Raw genomic sequence first — 18,734 nt, 5'->3', positions numbered from 1 at the left:
ATAGGGTGGTTTCCTATTATTTTTTTATTGCCTAAATCGAATGATTATTACTCCTGGAGTACTCATTTCACGCTCTTAGATTTTTTGAATGACGATATCTATTTTTCGCGATTAAATGAAAAGTGAAAATTTTCAAGCGAGCGAAAATGCGACGGCTAATAGGGTAGTTTCCTTCATCAAAGAAAACAAAAGGCAATAATTGCGATTCGTTACCCACCATTAGTGTATTCATAATATACAAATTATTTCGTTTTATAAATGCCGGTTTAGACGAATGGCAATGGTCCATTTTTATTCTCATTTGAAAAGGGCCAGATTGGCGCCCATGCGATGCCACTCCACGTGACGTCACAGGGACCTAGTTTCTATACGAGAAGATAGGAGTTATACATCGTCTGAGGTTACCAATGCATGCATGAGGCGCAGAGCTCAGGGAAACATGTCTTAATAATCACTTATTAAAACTGGCTAAGGTCGGAAAGTTTTCCTCGTTTGATAAGGTATTAATAATCCTTATTTAAGCCAAGCGCTACCAGCCAGCAGGGTACTAGGCTACCCGCTGGCAGCCTGCGACGTATCAGCGCTAAGCCTCGCCTCATGGTCACCTCACCGGGCGGAGGGGGAACCAGAAATACGTCGCACGGAGAGATTTCCCGACATTCATAGTTACGCGTCGCGTTTTCGCGCGCTTGAAAATTTTCACTTTTCATTTAATCGCGAAAAATAGATATTGTCATTTAAAAATCTAAAAGCGTGAAATACGTACTCCAGGAGTAATAATCTTTCGATTTAGGCAATAAAAAAATAATAGGAAACCACCCTATTGTAAGTAGGAATGATGGGAAAAGTCTGTGTGACGTATTTCTGGTTCCCACTACCGCCCTGTGAGATGACCTTGAGGCGAGGCTTGAGCGCTGATACGACGCAGGCTGCTACCAGGTAGCAGAGTGCTCTGCTAGCAGGTATCGCTTGGTTTAATATGGATTATTATTACCTTATCAAACGAAGGAAACTTTCCGACCTTAGACAATTTTAATAAGTGATTATTAAGAGATGTTTCCCTGACTCATGCATGCATTGGTAATCCCAGACGATGTAAAACTCCTATCCTCTCATGTAGAAACTAGTTCCCTGTGACGTCACGTGGAGTGGAATCGCATGGGCACCAATCTGGCCTTTTTCAAATGAGGTTAAAATTGACCATTGCCATTCATTTTAACTGGGATTTCTAAAACCAAATAATTTGTATATTATGAAAACCCTTATGATGGGTAACGAATAGCAATCAATGCATTTCGTTTTCTTTGATGAAGGAAACTACCCTATTAGCAACAGATATCCTATGCCCAACACTGAAGGAAAAAGTCTACATAAGACACACGAATTTCTCACAAATCTTTTGGAAGTCTATCTTTTCTTTGTAATTGATTCTGTTAGCCCACAATGAAATAACCGTTAAAATGCAATTTCAAAAATTATTATTTTTGCATTTTATATAAAACCAAAAATTTTTTGTGCAGGATCAGATAATTAAAGAATAAAGGGCCTGGTGTAAGGTTTAGAAGTCAACACACATACTAAATACTATTTACTGAAATATAGTGGTGATAACTTGCAGAAATATATACTACATCCATGACTTTTAGGAAATTCAATTACTCCAGAGGTTTCATCCTTCATGAAATTGTGCCATCAACATTTTCAACCCATTTTATATAAAACAAGAAAACTACAGTTTTTCCTTTTACCAATGTCATAAAAACTTCAATAATCCAACAATCTGAGTTTCTGGTCTCCGTTTTACATAAGTTACATTACACTAAACAACTTCCTGACAAAAATACTTCAGGACTTTAGGGAGACTTAAAAGAAATAATTTTGACTTTTAAGGCAAAATAAGGACTTTTTTACTATTACTCTATAAATAACTTATATGTTATATGTAGTTAACTTATATGTAATTAAATTTTTCAATAATTAAACATTCATTAAAAATGTAATGGATAATACCTCAATAGGCATTTAATTCCGTTAAGTCCAAGCCATTTTCTAGGTGATATTGTAGAAAAAATGCAACTTACTGCATTGGTAAATTACGGCCTCCATGGCCTCTCTCTTTTCCCATATCTCTCCCTACCCATGTATCCTTTCTTTTCTTTGAGCCTCTGCACCTACAGACTCTGTGTGCACTATGTATATTCCTTACTGTCTAAAAGTCAGTCCATGAGGGAGATACCTCAACTAGAGAGGCTTTTGTTGGTCTTGACACGCTTCCGGCAGCAGCCCTCATGTGAACCTCAAAACAAAAATACCTATGAGGATCAGAATCTTATAGCTGGAAAACTGAGGTTTTTCCTGGGGTGCTTATCTATTTTCATGGTACACTTATCAGCATTGGCATCGGAGTACTGATCCGGAGTGGAGTTCTCGCAAGAAATGCTCTGTTCCGGAGCAGAGCACCACAGAATTGAACTGCTCAGTTCCGATGATGGAGCCAGAGCATAGCAGAGCGGAGGAGCACTCCAGGTCCCTGCTATGAACAATGTTACCCATGCATTTGTTTGTGTAGAGATTGTGCAAATAAAATCTCTAAGTAAAAAATTAAAGTTACTGGCACATTAATAACAAGGTAGAATTCCACCAGATTAAACCTGAAACCACTCTCTCTATATATGAAAAACAACTTAAACGCTGACTGCATTGCCCTCGGAGGAAATAATAAGCTGCAAGCATCCTTCTTCCCACACTGGAGTATTAATAAGAGGGTAATGTGGATTGAATAAAGAATGGCATCATAGCAGAGTGATGTTACTGGTGTGTGCCCAATGAAATGAATATTAATGGGGATTATACGAGGTTTAAAAAACAGCAAAGCAAATGTGCCATTCCTTGAAAAAGATTCTGTGAACTTGACACACAAAATAAACATCACTGCATCTACTCTCATTAAAAGTACTATTTTTTGTATAATGGGAACTGAAATTACTGTTTTACAATAATGATGCCTGCAATAAGACCAGGAAAAGCATTAACTAGATACTCTCATGCTGCTTTCATTCCCAACTAGAAATTAATGTATTTTCATAAAAATATCCACAAGAATTTTTGCAGTAAACACTGTTCATTACCTCAAGGATTAGGTTTAATGTCTTCAAATTAATTCTTAGGTACACATCATGATGCAGGCTTATAAGTCCATCTTCTTGCATCAATTTGGCCACTAGAAACATGAAAGTGTCCACCTCACAACAACACTACACTGGGATAGGAATATCCCTAGCAACTGCAGCCAGGATTTGCTTTGTCGGCATTCGCCAATTCTTTATGTCTTTGGAGACAGTGCACCAATACTCTCCATGATGCGGCTCCGCAGAGATGCATCTTCTCCTCACTTCCTCTTGTGTTTCCTGAAAATATGTTTCGTCACATTTTTAGAAAAAAATTAAATGAAATTGAAATCAGCTACTAGAGCAAAAATCATGAATTAGCTACATAGAGTTATTAACACTAGAATATTACAAATTTCATTTGGTTTTTATAATGAGTTTCTTTATTTTGATCTTATTCTTTTTTCTTTGATATGACATTTTTAACTCAAGAAGAAATGAGTCATGGCTACAATTCCTTCATTTTTGCTCTACCACCACAATTTATCCTGATTTTTAATTGCAGTACAAACTTACACATGAACCGTTTAGCAGAAAAATTTTCCTTAGTGAGTAAGTTTCCACTGAGGTTTCAGGTAAAGGGAGCGTGTAATCCTTTTCAATCAGGTCTGTTTTGTTTCCAGGTTGCAATTACTCATTTTCGTGGTAGGAAAACGAAGCCTGAAGACCTGTTTACACGATACACTTTCACATAAGAGTTAATGTGTGAACGCATGAACAATTTTGGTGGACTGGATTGGAGCATGCATGGGTGCATGATCCAAATTAGCACCAGTTCTCTTTTCTGTTCATGCATTCGCACAAGTTGGGTGGCTATAACACGGTGCATATTTGGGTTCACACATGCATTCACACATTAACTCGTATGGGTTAATGTACCCTGTAAACAGGCCTTAATAATCTTAAATTCTCACACGAAACGCCACAGATGTTCACGTTACTAAAAGAGAAACAAAAATTTGCATTCCTGAACAAAGTTTCCTGGGTTGGATTTCTTGATCCAATTATGCATTAGCACTTTAGGCACATAATGTTTTGCTCTCCCCCAACACCGGATAGGCACTTTATGTCTTAAACCTTGACCTAATGGTGCTAAGTCATTCCTGAATCACCAATGACATCTTTCACAGTGATCTTTCATATCTTTGACTTCAAAGATTTCGTGACAACTGAAAGCTTCCGTTACAGATAGATATTCTGTAGTTTATAATTCCAGATTGAAGATTACCTACTGAAGTTACATTTAATATCTAATACATAGTAACAGTAATTATTGAAAACTTGTTACTCTGAATCAGTATCTCAATGTACTGTGCACACAGCACGGCCACTCGTGTGACTAAAATCATTGTGCCTGCCGAAATCTTTCCAAACGACAGTTTTCTGACAAGTCGTATCAATGAGGTGCTTCATATCACGGGACTGAAGAAATACGTTCCATAACTGAGGTCATCATGCAAACGATAGTTTTCATAACCGACGTAGGGAATTCATGGGTTCATGCTGGGTTATTCATGGGACCAAAAACAAATTCTGTGTATACGTGAGGTGAATAGGAATGACATAATGAGAGAATCGTCATGTTAGAGAAAGAAGAAAAAAAAACTAGTGAATAGTTTGTTCTGGAGGGTAGCTCTTTGCAGGATGGAAACTTGGATGTTGAGAAAAGAGGAAGAGAAATGTTAGAAGGGGTTTATTTGAGATGTGGAGGAGAATATAGAAAGAAATGCAAGTGAGTGAGTGCAACGTAGCAAGCAAGGACAAGCAGGCACACGGACCAGGGAGGGGATGCTGAAAGCTAAGGAAGAAAGTTAGGCCAGTGGAAGGAAGTATTTGCATTTGCAGACAGAAAGAAAGGGAACACAGGAGAGTAAAACAAATAGGGTGGTTTCCTATTATTTTTTTACTGTCTAAATCGAAAGATAGCAAGAAATACCTACTCCAGGAGTAGATTTTTAAATGACAACATCTATTTTTTGCAATTAAATGAAAAGTGAAAATTTTCAAGCGCGCAAAAACGTGACAGCTAAGTATGAACGCTGGGAAAACACCGTGTGACGTATTTCTGGTTCCCACAGCCATCATGTGATGTGACTTTGGGACGAGGCTTTGAGCGCTGATACGACCCAGGATGCTAGCAGGTAGCTGAGAACCCTGCTAGCAGGTAGCGCTTGGCTTAAATAAGGATTATTATTCCCCTATCAAACAAGGAAACTTTCCGACCTTAGACAATTTTAATAATTGATTATTAAGAGATGTTTCCCTGAGCTCTGTGCCTCATCCAAGCATTGTAAGACAATGTAAAACTCAGACAATGTAAAACTCCTATCTACTCGTATAGAAACTAGGTCCCTGTGACGTTATATGGAGTGGAATCGCATGGGCGCCAATCTGGCCTTTTTAAAATGAGGATAAAATTGACCATTGCCATTCGTCTAAACCGGTATTTCTAAAACCAAATAATTTGTATATTACGAAAACCCTAATGGTGGGTAACGAATCGCAATCAATGCCTTTCGTTTTCTTTGATGAAGGAAACTACCCTATTCCATTAGGGGACATACAAGGTGATTCGAAAAATGTTCCATGATAACCTGCCTAAAACAGGAGAATACCTTAACATCGTGCTCTTTCACCCATTCGCATCCACAAGGAAGAAAGTTAGGCCAGTGGAAGGAAGTATTTGCATTTGCAGACAGAAAGAAAGGGAACACAGGAGAGTAAAACAAATAGGGTGGTTTCCTATTATTTTTTTACTGTCTAAATCGAAAGATAGCAAGAAATACCTACTCCAGGAGTAGATTTTTAAATGACAACATCTATTTTTTGCAATTAAATGAAAAGTGAAAATTTTCAAGCGCGCAAAAACGTGACAGCTAAGTATGAATGCTGGGAAAACACCGTGTGACGTATTTCTGGTTCCCACAGCCATCATGTGATGTGACTTTGGGACGAGGCTTTGAGCGCTGATACGACCCAGGATGCTAGCAGGTAGCTGAGAACCCTGCTAGCAGGTAGCGCTTGGCTTAAATAAGGATTATTATTCCCCTATCAAACAAGGAAACTTTCCGACCTTAGACAATTTTAATAATTGATTATTAAGAGATGTTTCCCTGAGCTCTGTGCCTCATCCAAGCATTGTAAGACAATGTAAAACTCAGACAATGTAAAACTCCTATCTACTCGTATAGAAACTAGGTCCCTGTGACGTTATATGGAGTGGAATCGCATGGGCGCCAATCTGGCCTTTTTAAAATGAGGATAAAATTGACCATTGCCATTCGTCTAAACCGGTATTTCTAAAACCAAATAATTTGTATATTACGAAAACCCTAATGGTGGGTAACGAATCGCAATCAATGCCTTTCGTTTTCTTTGATGAAGGAAACTACCCTATTCCATTAGGGGACATACAAGGTGATTCGAAAAATGTTCCATGATAACCTGCCTAAAACAGGAGAATACCTTAACATCGTGCTCTTTCACCCATTCGCATCCACAAGCGTATCCACAAGCATACATGGCCTCAAGCTGGACACAAACACTTCACAAGCGTACTGGTACGCAGAATGCATAGTGATGATATCTATCAGTTGATCCAGCTGCTATCTCACACTAGCTAAGTTTTTGGCCAGATAATATACCTGATAGCAGCTGCCATCTGGTGGCTATTTAGAAAAATTTTTCCATTGTAAATTGCCTTAGAAATACTTTTCTGACAGGTAGATTTTTGAAAATGGATCAATTTAAATTGAAGGGTTGATTTAAATCACAGGGAGATGGATGATAATGGGTTAAATTAGCACTCGAAGTTCCTCACACTAATCAACAACATTCATTGAGACATTACATTACTTACGTTATTACAGGCAAGAAATTCCTGATTATAAACTAAAATTTCAAGTTTTTCACTGATTTTTCAGTTGGACAGAGTTGAGAGTTTTTTTTCTTCATGATTTCGAGGAATTGGCTTTGATTGACAGACATATTAGCAGTGACAGGGGGAATATGAAAATGAGACTCATTCAATAGGCACTCAACTTAACTACTCACCACAAAGCTATGAGTGATAATAAGGCTAACGAATAAAGAGTTGGCAATTGTAAATTTCACTGAGTATATTTCCTGCTCGGATTAAACAATTCAAAGACATTTACAGAATAAAAAGGTATGCTCATTAATAAATTCATCTTTTTTCACTCATCTGCAAAAGGTATTGGTGAAACTTCATCCAAGCCAAAAATGAGTGCTGTGAGAATTTCCACAAATACAAATATGCAGAAGAAATGACAAGTACATGAATGACACTTTCCACCGTGAAAACACGCACGCAGGGCCGGCCCTAGCAGGTGCGGGGCTAGGGGCGAACCTTTAGTGCGGGGCCCTTCACTTAAAATATTAAACTCTATACCCCATCTACAAACTCCCTAGCCGCACCCACTCTCACTCATGTCAAGTTCTCTCACTCGTTGTTATCACTCACACGACACAGTGCTGTACTGACAAATGCAATTGCACACTAAAAATTACTGCATTATTATTCCTTTTTCATAATATTATTTTATGTCTAAGACGGACTTAACAATACAGTAATAGTTGAAATTGTGTTTTCAAAACTATCGTATATTTTAAATTTTTTTTTCACGAACGCCCCCCAAAGTCCGGGGCGGTTGCCCCGCCCTAAGGCCGGCCCTGCACGCAGGCACTCATGAAATCTGGAAAAAATTAAGCAGAAGAGTATGTTGATACTTACCTCAGTTCCGTTGATTAATTCAAATTTATAGAAGTAGGCCCATGCATCACCCAAGTCGGGGTCAATCTTCACCGTTCTGTTGAACCACTCCCTACATTTCTGATTCTTTCGCTCCGTCCAAAACAATCTGAAACAAAAACTTGGAATTATGGGTTGGCCTAGTAGAATATATTTTTTTCAGGGTGCAATATCGAGAAGGTTTAAAAAAAGTCACCCAACTATATATTATACTTATCAAAATAACTGTACATTTAAGCACTTAGAAAACATGATAGTAAAATTAGGTGGAACGGAAGCACTTTGATAGCTCTCAGTGGAGGGCGAGAGAAAGCTGAGATGCTAAAACATTTTCCTCACTTTGGGAGGGCCCTTGCCCCCTGGCTAATGTATGCCCCTGGGTTGGAATACCAGAGAACAATTCCACATCCAAAATTCATGCATAAAAAGTAGCCATCAGAGTATGATAATGCACAATGTAGGCGGAAAACACTCATGAACTACAATGAATTTCGTTATGAATTGAATGCCATCATAGAGGTGGCTAACCAAATATTTAATACATGCACCACCTGGAAAGTAGTATGACAAAAGTTGGATTGCTTCTTTACCACATTCAGAGTCTTTATCCAAATGACAGCAATGGTTGTAAAAATATAGAGGCATTTAGATAATTCCTCGCTTGATAGAAATTACAGGTAAATTTCAATAAAAATCATTTAGCCCAAAGATAGGAGAATTATATAAAGAGTGAAAGTCCACTTAACGACAACAGCCTATAGCAAGGGTAACACTATAGTGAGTGATTTTTTAGTGCTGGTTGGTCGATTTGGAAAAATTCCAGCACGCAAAACCCACAATACTGAAACTCTACACCAGCCCAAATTCCGACTGTAAATTTCCCATAGGTCCCTTTTCTACCGTTTGCCTTCTCTTTTCAATTCCCTTTCAAATACTACTTCTTCTTCTCTTGATCTCTTTGCATCCCACACCAGTTTCAATAGCCAATTGCAAAGACTTTCATTTTGATTTCCACCTTTTGTATCTAATGCAAGTGTTAAACATGATTGTTATTTATGAGATTATTTTTAAACTTGTTTTTTGTTATATTTACATAATTTATTTTGTTAATATAACCCAATGTAAAGGCCTTAGTGCTGTTATTGGCGTTAGCTAAATAAACAAATAAAATTTTTTTCCAAGTTATCTTACTTACTCTCTCTTCATTTCATTCAAGGGCATCAAACTCAAAATAAATTTGAATTGGGTAACGTCAGTGTTATAAATATGTACAATGAAATGCACTCACTTGGAAACGGCCAGCAGAACATGTGGGTCATGTTCACATCTTTTCAAGGCGTCTACGCTCTTTGTCTTCCTCTGGGGTCGAGGCTCCAAAAACACTGCTTCAGCCCAGAGCACGCCAGATGCAGGACACTCTTGCAGGGCTACGAGAGTCAAGAATACACACAGCCAAATGAATGACATATAATTGTTAACTTTTTGCCTTATTTGTTGTGGCACTTTTATTTTTTCTGCAAATATTACACATATTATGTATACATGTACACCGATGCCTCGCTTAGTACAAGGGATGCGTTCCTTAGGGTTTTTGTGCTAATCAAATTTGCATAATTTGAGACCATCTTAACATGGGGAAGATAGGGATGCATTCCCGGTAGCATAGTTGTTGGGTATCAAATTTCCTATGAACCATATTTATTCCTATTTATAGCCTTAGAAAACCTCATTTATACAAACATTTATAGTTAAAAATATCTTTAAAGCTATTAAGTACACATTCAAAGATGTTTATTCCCATCAAAAAATATTTGTATGTGCTTTTGAAATTTGCTCCTTATGTGCGGGTAGGCTAACACCTAGGAAAAAAACATGCTAGCTCAGGGGTTCGCAATGCCGGCAGGTGACGAATTTTCAAACCAGTCTTAAAACAATTCTTGTCACCCAGGCCCTTTTCTCTTGAAGCTTCGGAGCAATCACCACCCTTATCTTCTTTTATAGATTCAAATTCAAGCTACAGGTTTTGCACAAATAACTGCCTGTGATAGAGGAACATCATTAGACCATTTATGATAAATCCAGGTAATTAGAAGTCTTTCCGTTTTTTATCTAGCAATGAACTTTGCGTACCTGTTGACCGCTTGGCTGCAGTTGGTATGGCTGATGTCACTGACGTTTTAACTTCGCCTCTATTCAGAAAAAAAGTGTGGACTGTCGACATTGTGAGCTTGAACTTAAATGCAATACCGCTTCGACCCTCTCCTTTTTCAAAGCAATAGATCACTTTTAATTTCTCTTCCAGGTTTAGGCTATTTCTTGATATCTTCATTATTTTTCTATCCGCATTCCTATTTTTTGCCACCGTTCACTTGGTTTTTACTCCGTATGGCTCTATCAAAATCACCTAATACTCCTGAACAACTGCCGCACTGTATTCCTGAGATGCAGAGAGCATACGACTGCTGGAAGGGAAAGAAGCCAATGTGTTTGAGAATCTCTCTCAGACCTTTTCACTTGTTGATGCTATTCATATGCAACTTGCCCCCTGCTCCATTTCTACCCCCTCCCCCGTGAATACCTACGACATTAAACGCTTTAAGCTGGACCCTTTACGAGGAAATCTATTTGTCCGATACCCTCTAGGATGGCAAAAAATACATCTCAAACAGCGAATTGTAAAAAAAAACTCCAGCCCCAAACTAGCTCCAAACTTAATTAATGATCTAAATTAGCTAATATATTTCAGTAAAGGAGACGAGATAAATAACTTCCGTAGATCAGCTCCTCAGACTTCATGACGAGTTATGTTTTTGGCAATGGATTTCAATGATTATATAAACAAAGAATAAGATTTGAGGCAAGAAATACTATTAATATGTGTAAAATGAGAGTAATTTCATGTGTACTTAACACAAGTTCATGTTTTATCACGTGAATGTTAAGGTTATTTGATTAGGCAAAGCAGTGTAAGGAAGTTTCCCCAAGGAGTGAATTTGCTCCATATTGAAATTGCGCCAAGCAAGGTATGGATGCATAAGATATACACACAAATTATGCATACAAGATTGGCCTGGAAGGGGCATGATAAAGTAGTAATAATAATAATAATAATATTTAATATCCTGTTGGTTACACAAGTACAACATAGGACTAGTCATAGAGAAAAATACAAAAAATGCATAAAAATGAAGAAAAAGTAGTAAAATACAGACTACAAAAATATATCACTAACAACTCATCAATGCTATAGTAGCATTTATGAATAAGCAGTTCTTTTGATATTAAAATTTTTAAGTTCCAGAGACATTACAAAGAATGCATAGAACATGTCATATTTCAAAAGATGGAATGAGAACAATGAAAAACATATTTACAAAGAAAAACATAAATAAGTCCTCAACTTAGTAGAAATATTCCTAAAGTAGGAAGTTACGCAACAGTCTTTTGAAGGCATTCAAAGTTGTCTCTTTTTTATTATGGCATGGATTACATGATACAGTTTTATCCCCATCACCCCAGGGAACAAAATTAAAAATTCTGTTGCATAGTATGCAAATCCTCAGATCTACCGGTGCAGTGGTTGTGTGGGTTCTCATTTCTATCAAATAGAGACATGTTGGATCTAACATATAGCACAATACTATAAACATAAATGGAAGGTACAATGAGCAGACCCAGCTTCTTAAGCAATGGCTGACAGTGAGCCCTAAAGGAAGCATTTCACACAGTTACAGGGTGATTACAATAAGAAATTAAAATTGATATATGTGATCCGTAGAAATGCCTTCTTTTTACAATTACTTCTTGCAAAATTATCATCTCATTAGAGATAGTCTCTGATAATTGGGAATAGATTTGAAAATATAGTTAATAGTGATCATTGATTACAAATAATAAGCACAAAAAACATAAATAATGAATCACCTTTAGCCATCAGTGTGTTAGCAATGTCTTTGAGTCCTGCTCGAGCCTCCACTCGCACCGCTTCGAGCCACAGAAGGGGACACTTGGGACAGCGGAGTCGAGCCTTCTCCAACACAGAGCGTGCTTTGGTCAGCTGACCCTTCTTCTCCTCGAGCCGAGATAGTAGCAGCCACAAAGGAACAGAATTTTGGCACTTCTTCAACTGCATCCAAGACAAAAGGAGAGAGTAAAAATGTCTATCAATTAGAAATATGCGAATAGTATCCGCGAATACTCGAATACCTCGAATACTAGATAGTATTCGATATTTGAGGTCTCGAATAATTATGCTAAAGGTACACTCTCGAGTACTTCGAATACTTTGAATTTCGCGCCATATTCTGTCGCACACTGTCGTTGGTAGTTGGCTCAGAAAATTGTAAAGAACTCTAGTCGTTTAGTGCATGCAGCGCCGTTTTAGGCAAGTTGACGAACTACATCAAATTCGCGGATTAGGCAGTGAAAAGAGTTCGACGTGGGGAACCGAAAATGATTGGGTGAAAAAATACGAAATTCCCCGGTTTCCCCCACCAGGAGAACCTCAGTGCCGTGGGATAGCAACCTTAGGGCATTTCCCACGATCCGCTATCTCCCTCCATTCAGCACTCGCCTCACCCACTCTGACCCTTTCCCCTTCTCCGAAATCAAACAAAAGGTCCCAGCTCGCGCAGGGATCGTATTACGAAGACCATAGCTTCGAAATAAAATATCAAGTGACATGAGAACAATAAAAACGTGCCTCACACCCTCCCCCTTTTCTCACCCACTGACCTTTTTCTGGCTACCTGCTTCGAAGTTCCCCATTTCTGGAGGTCAACTGCTGCATGAGTACAGAGGGATAGTTACATTAGAGCATTTCCCAAGATCCACTATCCCCCTCTATTCAGCACTAGCCCCCTCTCTGAGGCTTTCCTCTTCTTTGAAATGAAAAAAAGGTCACAGCTCGCGCAGTGATCATATTATGAAGACCTTAGCTTCGAAAAAAATACCAAGTTACACGAGAATAATAGAAACATGTTTCGCATCCCCCCTTTTCTCACCCACTGACCTTTTTCAGCCTACCTACTTCAAAGTTCCCAGTTTCTGGAGGTCAACTGCTGCATGAATCACCTATAGCCCAAAAGGTGTCTAACAATGACTTTCAGCAGTTGATATTACACCTTTATTGGATTGAAATATTAGTATTGTGCACGTCATTTAAAAAAGAACAAGACCAAACGCGATGCATTTCTGACTTTATTTAAGCATTTTACGCGAGGAAATAAATGTCAAAATACGACGGAGACTTAGCATTCTGGCGACATTCAATATGAGCAGCAGAGCTTCTGGGAAGTTGATGCGGTATTTTTTCCCGAAAACATGTATCAAGTTACTAATTATGAGTTGTGCTATAAATCTCTATAGTTACAGTCATAGACGAAGGGATATTTTCTCAGGATATTTGGTTTCTCCATGCTAGCAATTCGAATTCATCTTCTTATCTCGTGAGAACTTTTAAAGATGGATTGAAAATAATTGAAGAAAATTCGGTGGAGAAGAGCGTGTATTTTGCAAAATGCCTCAGATTGTCCGCTAGCACTTGACAGCAGGAGTGGGGGTAATTTGAGCTACCTGTTGAAAATAAGAAGTTGGATGATGCCGAGTATCAGATGGGCATTCCGCTGAAATGACGTTTGGTAGATCAGAATGTATACATCAGACAGAAATCCATCGTAGCAGTGTAAATGCAATCATTTTTCGTGAGGTGGTGTGTCCCCTTAGAATATTTGAAAGAGATGTTAGTTGAATCAACTATATGCCCAATTGTTTTCATAAAATGAAAATATCGCATTAATCAGCTAAATTCCTGTTCGAATCCTTTAAAGGAAATCAAACTTACTCCCCAAAATCTTGTATTTCCTGCTGCATAGGCAACCGAGTCAAACATTCCTGCATTCATCGTTTAGTATTCGAGGTATTCGAATATTCGAGCAATGATTTAATATTCAAATTCGATATTCGAGTTCGAGAAACTGCTATTCGACCCATCTCTACTATCAATATATTAAAGGTGTGAAGTAACACCAAGAAAATTGTTGCTTAGCACCTGACTACTATAACAGAGTGCCTCAACACATGTGCTCAAAGCATAAACACAAGAGTACTAACCAAGGGGTAACCAAAAAAAACAATGATAAGGTTTCACTCTGAATGACAGATGTTTAAAACTTGACGTACATATATCATGGGGTCACAAGATACAGTAAGAAATAGAAAAAAAATATTTTCAATTATAAAAAAAATTAACATGATATCATGTGAATGCGTAAGTATATCTATCAAGAAGAAATTTCCTTGCGACTGTATAAAATGAAAGAGAGATAGTCAAACGGCAAAGACATAGCTTTCTGCATCATAAATCAAAAGCAGCAATAATTGTGCAGTGGAAATTTGCCTTATTATGTCATTCTAAAGGGACAGAATACGCTCTTTTGAATTTTAAAGGTATGAAAGGTATGAATAGGAGGATTCATTTACTTGTGAGATGACTATTAAGAACCTGAAATGGGAATCAAAACCACCAACCAATGCCACCAACTGAACCGGAATCACATCTAATAAAAAACTGGAACTGACCCATCCTGGCATTGTATGGAAGAGAGGCCATCAGTTCCATTCAATGCAAGGTACGATAAAAACCCACAAAATATCCATGAGAACTATAGATAGTGAGAGCAAATGACACTTAAATTAACAATTAAATTCTCACCCCTTGGTGATAAGTGTCCCAAGCTTGCTTTTGGTCCGCCTTCTGCTCTTCAATCTGACCTTTCATCATCCAAAGTTTGGCATAGTCTGGGAAAACTTTCAGAGCTTCATCGAGAAGAATAAGAGCTTTATCCAGGTCTTCTAATGCCCATTCCAGCTTGGCTGACTTCATCATCACTCTGAAAATTAACAAAACACAATTTCATCAGTCACGAAGCATTATAACGGAATAGGATATCTAGGTATGGCCCTTTCAGCATGGCTGTCTTGGCACAAAAGTGGCCCCACAGTTGTCACTTTTTCTTTTCAATGATGGTGGATTTCAGGTTTAGCTCATCATATACTATAGAAAAATATATTAACACATTCAGTGCGGAGCATATCAATTGACGTAGTCCTGTCCAAGCAGACATCCGGGAGCCCTTTCTCTGCCTCCGTACGCAACTATCATCCACTTCCGAGTCTTCCGATCATGTGCATGGCCTTCAGCAAGCTTCACTCTGTCCAAACGTGTGCGCTGTTCGTAAAAAGCAGTATTTGAAAGGAAGTTATGGTTCGGAAACCTCCCTCCATTTTTCTTTCTTATTTAAATGACCAATTTTGATGACTTTAATGAAAATCGGGCCCGCATTGAATGTGTTAATATAATTTTATCAAGTACAAGTTGTGGCGGGTTCGCGCGGAGGCCCCATTAACCACAACCCCGGAAAGGCAGCGGGTGCAGAGGACGCGGAGCGACATGTGTAAAAGGCCGTGTCTTCCGGCATATTGGAAGTTATTGCTGTAAAACCACCCAGCTGTAAAGTCGTTTGCGAGCTGTAGAATAAAGAAGCCTAACCCGGAACTGAGCATTTAGTTATTTTTACGGCAACAACACATGGTGTCAGGTGTGTGTTACTATGTCGAATAAGCAAGTCGAAGGAATAGGAGGTCCTGCCTGGTCCATACTCCAGCAATTTTCCTTCGTGGCGGAAGATTGGCCAAGATGGAGTCAACGATTCGAGAGGTACAGACGGGTGTCTGGACTCGCCAAAAAGCCGGAAGACGAGCAAGTCGACGCATTGATTTAAGCAATGGGTGACGACGCGGACAATATACTATCATCCTTCAACCTATCGGCGGAAGAAGAAAAGAAGTATTGTATAGTGTTTGGAAAGTTTGAAGAGCATTTTGTCCCGAAGGTAAATATAACTTACGAACGTGCCCGTTTCAACAAGCGACTGCAAGGAGAGACCAAAACTGTGGAAGAATTCGTTCGGAATCTGCATATTCTCGTTAAAAATTGTAAATTTGGCACCCTGCGTGAAGAATTGGTGAGGGACCATCTGGTAGTCGGTTCACAGAACGCCAAGTTGTCGGAAGCCCTACAATTGGATCCCGATTACCCTGGAGAGAGCCATTACAAAGGCAAGGCAAGCAGAAGGGCAACAGACGCTGATAAGGAGTAACTCGGGGGAAGATAAAACCGTGCACTCGCGAGCACGAGCATCTGAGGTAGACGCGGTGCGGAAGAAGGCTCCACGGCACCAGAAGGCATCGACTTCAACAGCCGCCCCACCCGACCAAATGCAGGTGAGTGGTCGCAAATGTCCACAGTGCGGGAAAACGCAGCAGCACGCTTTCGCATGATGTCCGGCGTGTCAATCTGCGTGCGCCTTTTGTAAAAAGAAAGGACATTGGGCAGCGGTTTGCAGAACGAAGACGGTTGCTGAAATTGAGCAGAAAATTGAGCTGAAAGCAGCTACTGGGTGAAAACGACCATTTCTTTCTGGGAAGCATTTCGACGGGAGAAGAACCATGGAGGGTCTCACTCATCATCGGTAACCAAAAAATCCCCTTTAAAGTCGACACAGGCGTGGATGTCACTGTCATCGGAGCCGAAAGGAAAATTCCGGTCACTTCTACGTTGGAAGGATCGTGTGTACGAGGACAAGATTTTCGTGGTGAATGGGACGACCAGCTACATCATCCCTGGGAATTTTGACTTGGCTGCGAGAAATAACAGCTGGTCATCCGGAAGAAAACAACCAGGAACTTTTTCATGGGCTGGGAAGAATGCGGAAACCTTACGTCATTCGCATCAAGAATGAAGCCGTTCCCTACGCGGTATCTACGCCGAGAAGAGTGCCCTTGCCATTGAAAGATAAGGTTGAGAAAGAAATTAAGAAAATGGTGGGCGAAGGAATAACAACGGCGGTAGAAGAGCCGACGGAGTGGTGCGCACCCATGGTAGTAGCGCCAAGCAGACGGAGGAGTTCGAATATGTGTAGACTTCACGAAATTAAATAATTGCATTCGAAAACAACAGCGCGAACTGCCAACCGTGGATAAATGTCTAACGCTGATGAAGGCTTCGGAAGTGAAAATTTTCACAAAATTGGACGCTTGCAGAGGATACTACCGAATACCACTAGAGAGAGAATGCTGTCCGCTAACTACTTTCATTACCCCTTTTGGAAGGTATTGTTTTAACCGGATGCCAAAGGGATTATCTTCAGCCGGAGAGCATTTTCAATGACGAATGTCTGAAGCATTGACAGGTTTAAAGGGGGTAGTCAACGTTATGGATGACATACTGGTATTTGCAGCGACGCAGCTGGAGCACGACGTGAGATTGAACGCCGTCCTCCAGCGTCTTAGAGAAAATGGGATCACGTTGAATCGTGAGAAATGCCGATTTTGGGTCGCAGAGACAATATTCTCAGGCCATGTCATATCGGCCGAGGATGGAATCAAGCCAGATCCTGAAAAAATTATGGCAATAGAAAAATTGCTGCGGCCCGAAATGGAAGCAGAAATACTGTATAAGCGTGTGTAAGAGGCGCATCACCCCTATTTTGAGCATCGAAGCTATGAAGATAAAAATTTTGCGGCATTTTTTTAATACTATCGCGTGGTGTTGCAGACGTATATTCGATAACTGTCGAAATTCCAGTACGCCTGGAATTTCAACAGTTATCGAATATTGTAATAGAATTGCAGCCGTGGAAAATTTTAAGGCAATACACGACAGGCGCATAGCATGAACCTTCCCAAGAACATGGACAACAATCGGGGCAATCTCAGCGCCGTAGGATAATAACCACGTCATAGATTTAATGGAGCCACATTCAGCCCTCCATCAGCCAATGCCTCTGCCGTTTTTTTCCTTTCCGAGACCCCACAGGAAAATAGGAAAACATCAAGTTACAGGGAAACGTGTTTCATCCCTACCCCATCTCACCAACTGACCTTGATCGATCTCTCAGTTTATGGAGGCCAAATGCTAGGTGAGTCATCTACTGAGCCCGAAGATATCTCGATAGCTTTCAATAATTGTAAGACACGCACGGGAGCGTGTTCCTTCCCCTCGACCTCTCCTTCCACGCTCTTCACTTATAAGCATTTCTGATTTCTTCCATCCACAATTTAGTCCAACAATGAACACACTCGTTCGAATTTTTTAAAGCGCAGGTTTTGATACCAATATAATTTTCAGTTGCAATAATCCTCATATTAGCGTCTGAAGATGATTTTTGGAAAATCAGGCCCTCAGTGTAATGGAAATTACTCGGCAAGACAGATATTGACGATTAACCAGGTATGTCCTTCATAAATACTTATTTCTCTACATTTGATAAGCGATTAATATATGCAGTATAAATGCCGAGGGATGCCCACTCGTGTCAGTAAATTTAGCGCGCCCTCCAGAGCAAAAAACCCTGCGCGATCTTCCATGTTCACCTCTGGGGTACCGACGTGACGGCGCGATGCTTACAAGAAAAGCAAACAGGAGCATTTTTTAAAAATACGTCACTAAGGGAGAAACTCCCCTGCCTGCCGCTTGTTTTTGACCTAGGGTTTCAGATGACTGTGTCACACTGGAAACCAAGGGCACTCAGTTCCCCCTAGACTTGCGACCGATGAAGGGGAGGGGGGGGGGAAGATAAGAAGTTTGTGTAAGAGGCGCACCCTCATTTTCGGCTGCAATTTCTGGGAAAAAAGGTGCGCCTCTTACACGCGCTTATACGGTACGTCGATTTCTTGGAATCGTGCATTATCATCTGAAATTTCTCCCTCACTTGGGGGACGTTACCCAACCCTTG

The 18,734-nt window shown here is 39.7% G+C and overlaps 1 protein-coding gene across 1 annotated transcript in view; it reads right to left on the bottom strand.

Annotated features, from left to right (window-relative positions):
• Positions 1 to 3,047: 3,047 nt before the first annotated feature.
• The window catches only part of LOC124163972 (pre-mRNA-processing factor 6), a 42,102-nt gene continuing 26,415 nt past the window's right edge, over positions 3,048 to 18,734 (bottom strand). Inside the window, exons 15-19 of the mRNA XM_046541113.1 lie at positions 14,651 to 14,828; positions 11,863 to 12,064; positions 9,227 to 9,365; positions 7,921 to 8,047; positions 3,048 to 3,407 (exon numbers count right to left, since the gene is read on the bottom strand). Coding sequence (XP_046397069.1) covers positions 3,255 to 3,407; positions 7,921 to 8,047; positions 9,227 to 9,365; positions 11,863 to 12,064; positions 14,651 to 14,828 — 799 coding nt within the window. The 3' untranslated portion in view covers positions 3,048 to 3,254. The remainder of the gene's footprint in view (positions 3,408 to 7,920; positions 8,048 to 9,226; positions 9,366 to 11,862; positions 12,065 to 14,650; positions 14,829 to 18,734) is intronic.

This window comes from Ischnura elegans, chromosome 8, assembly GCF_921293095.1.
Source record: "Ischnura elegans chromosome 8, ioIscEleg1.1, whole genome shotgun sequence".
NCBI lineage: Eukaryota > Metazoa > Arthropoda > Insecta > Odonata > Coenagrionidae > Ischnura > Ischnura elegans.
The sequence above is the reverse complement of the archived record's forward strand: the minus strand, read 5'-3'. Positions and strand labels throughout refer to the sequence as shown.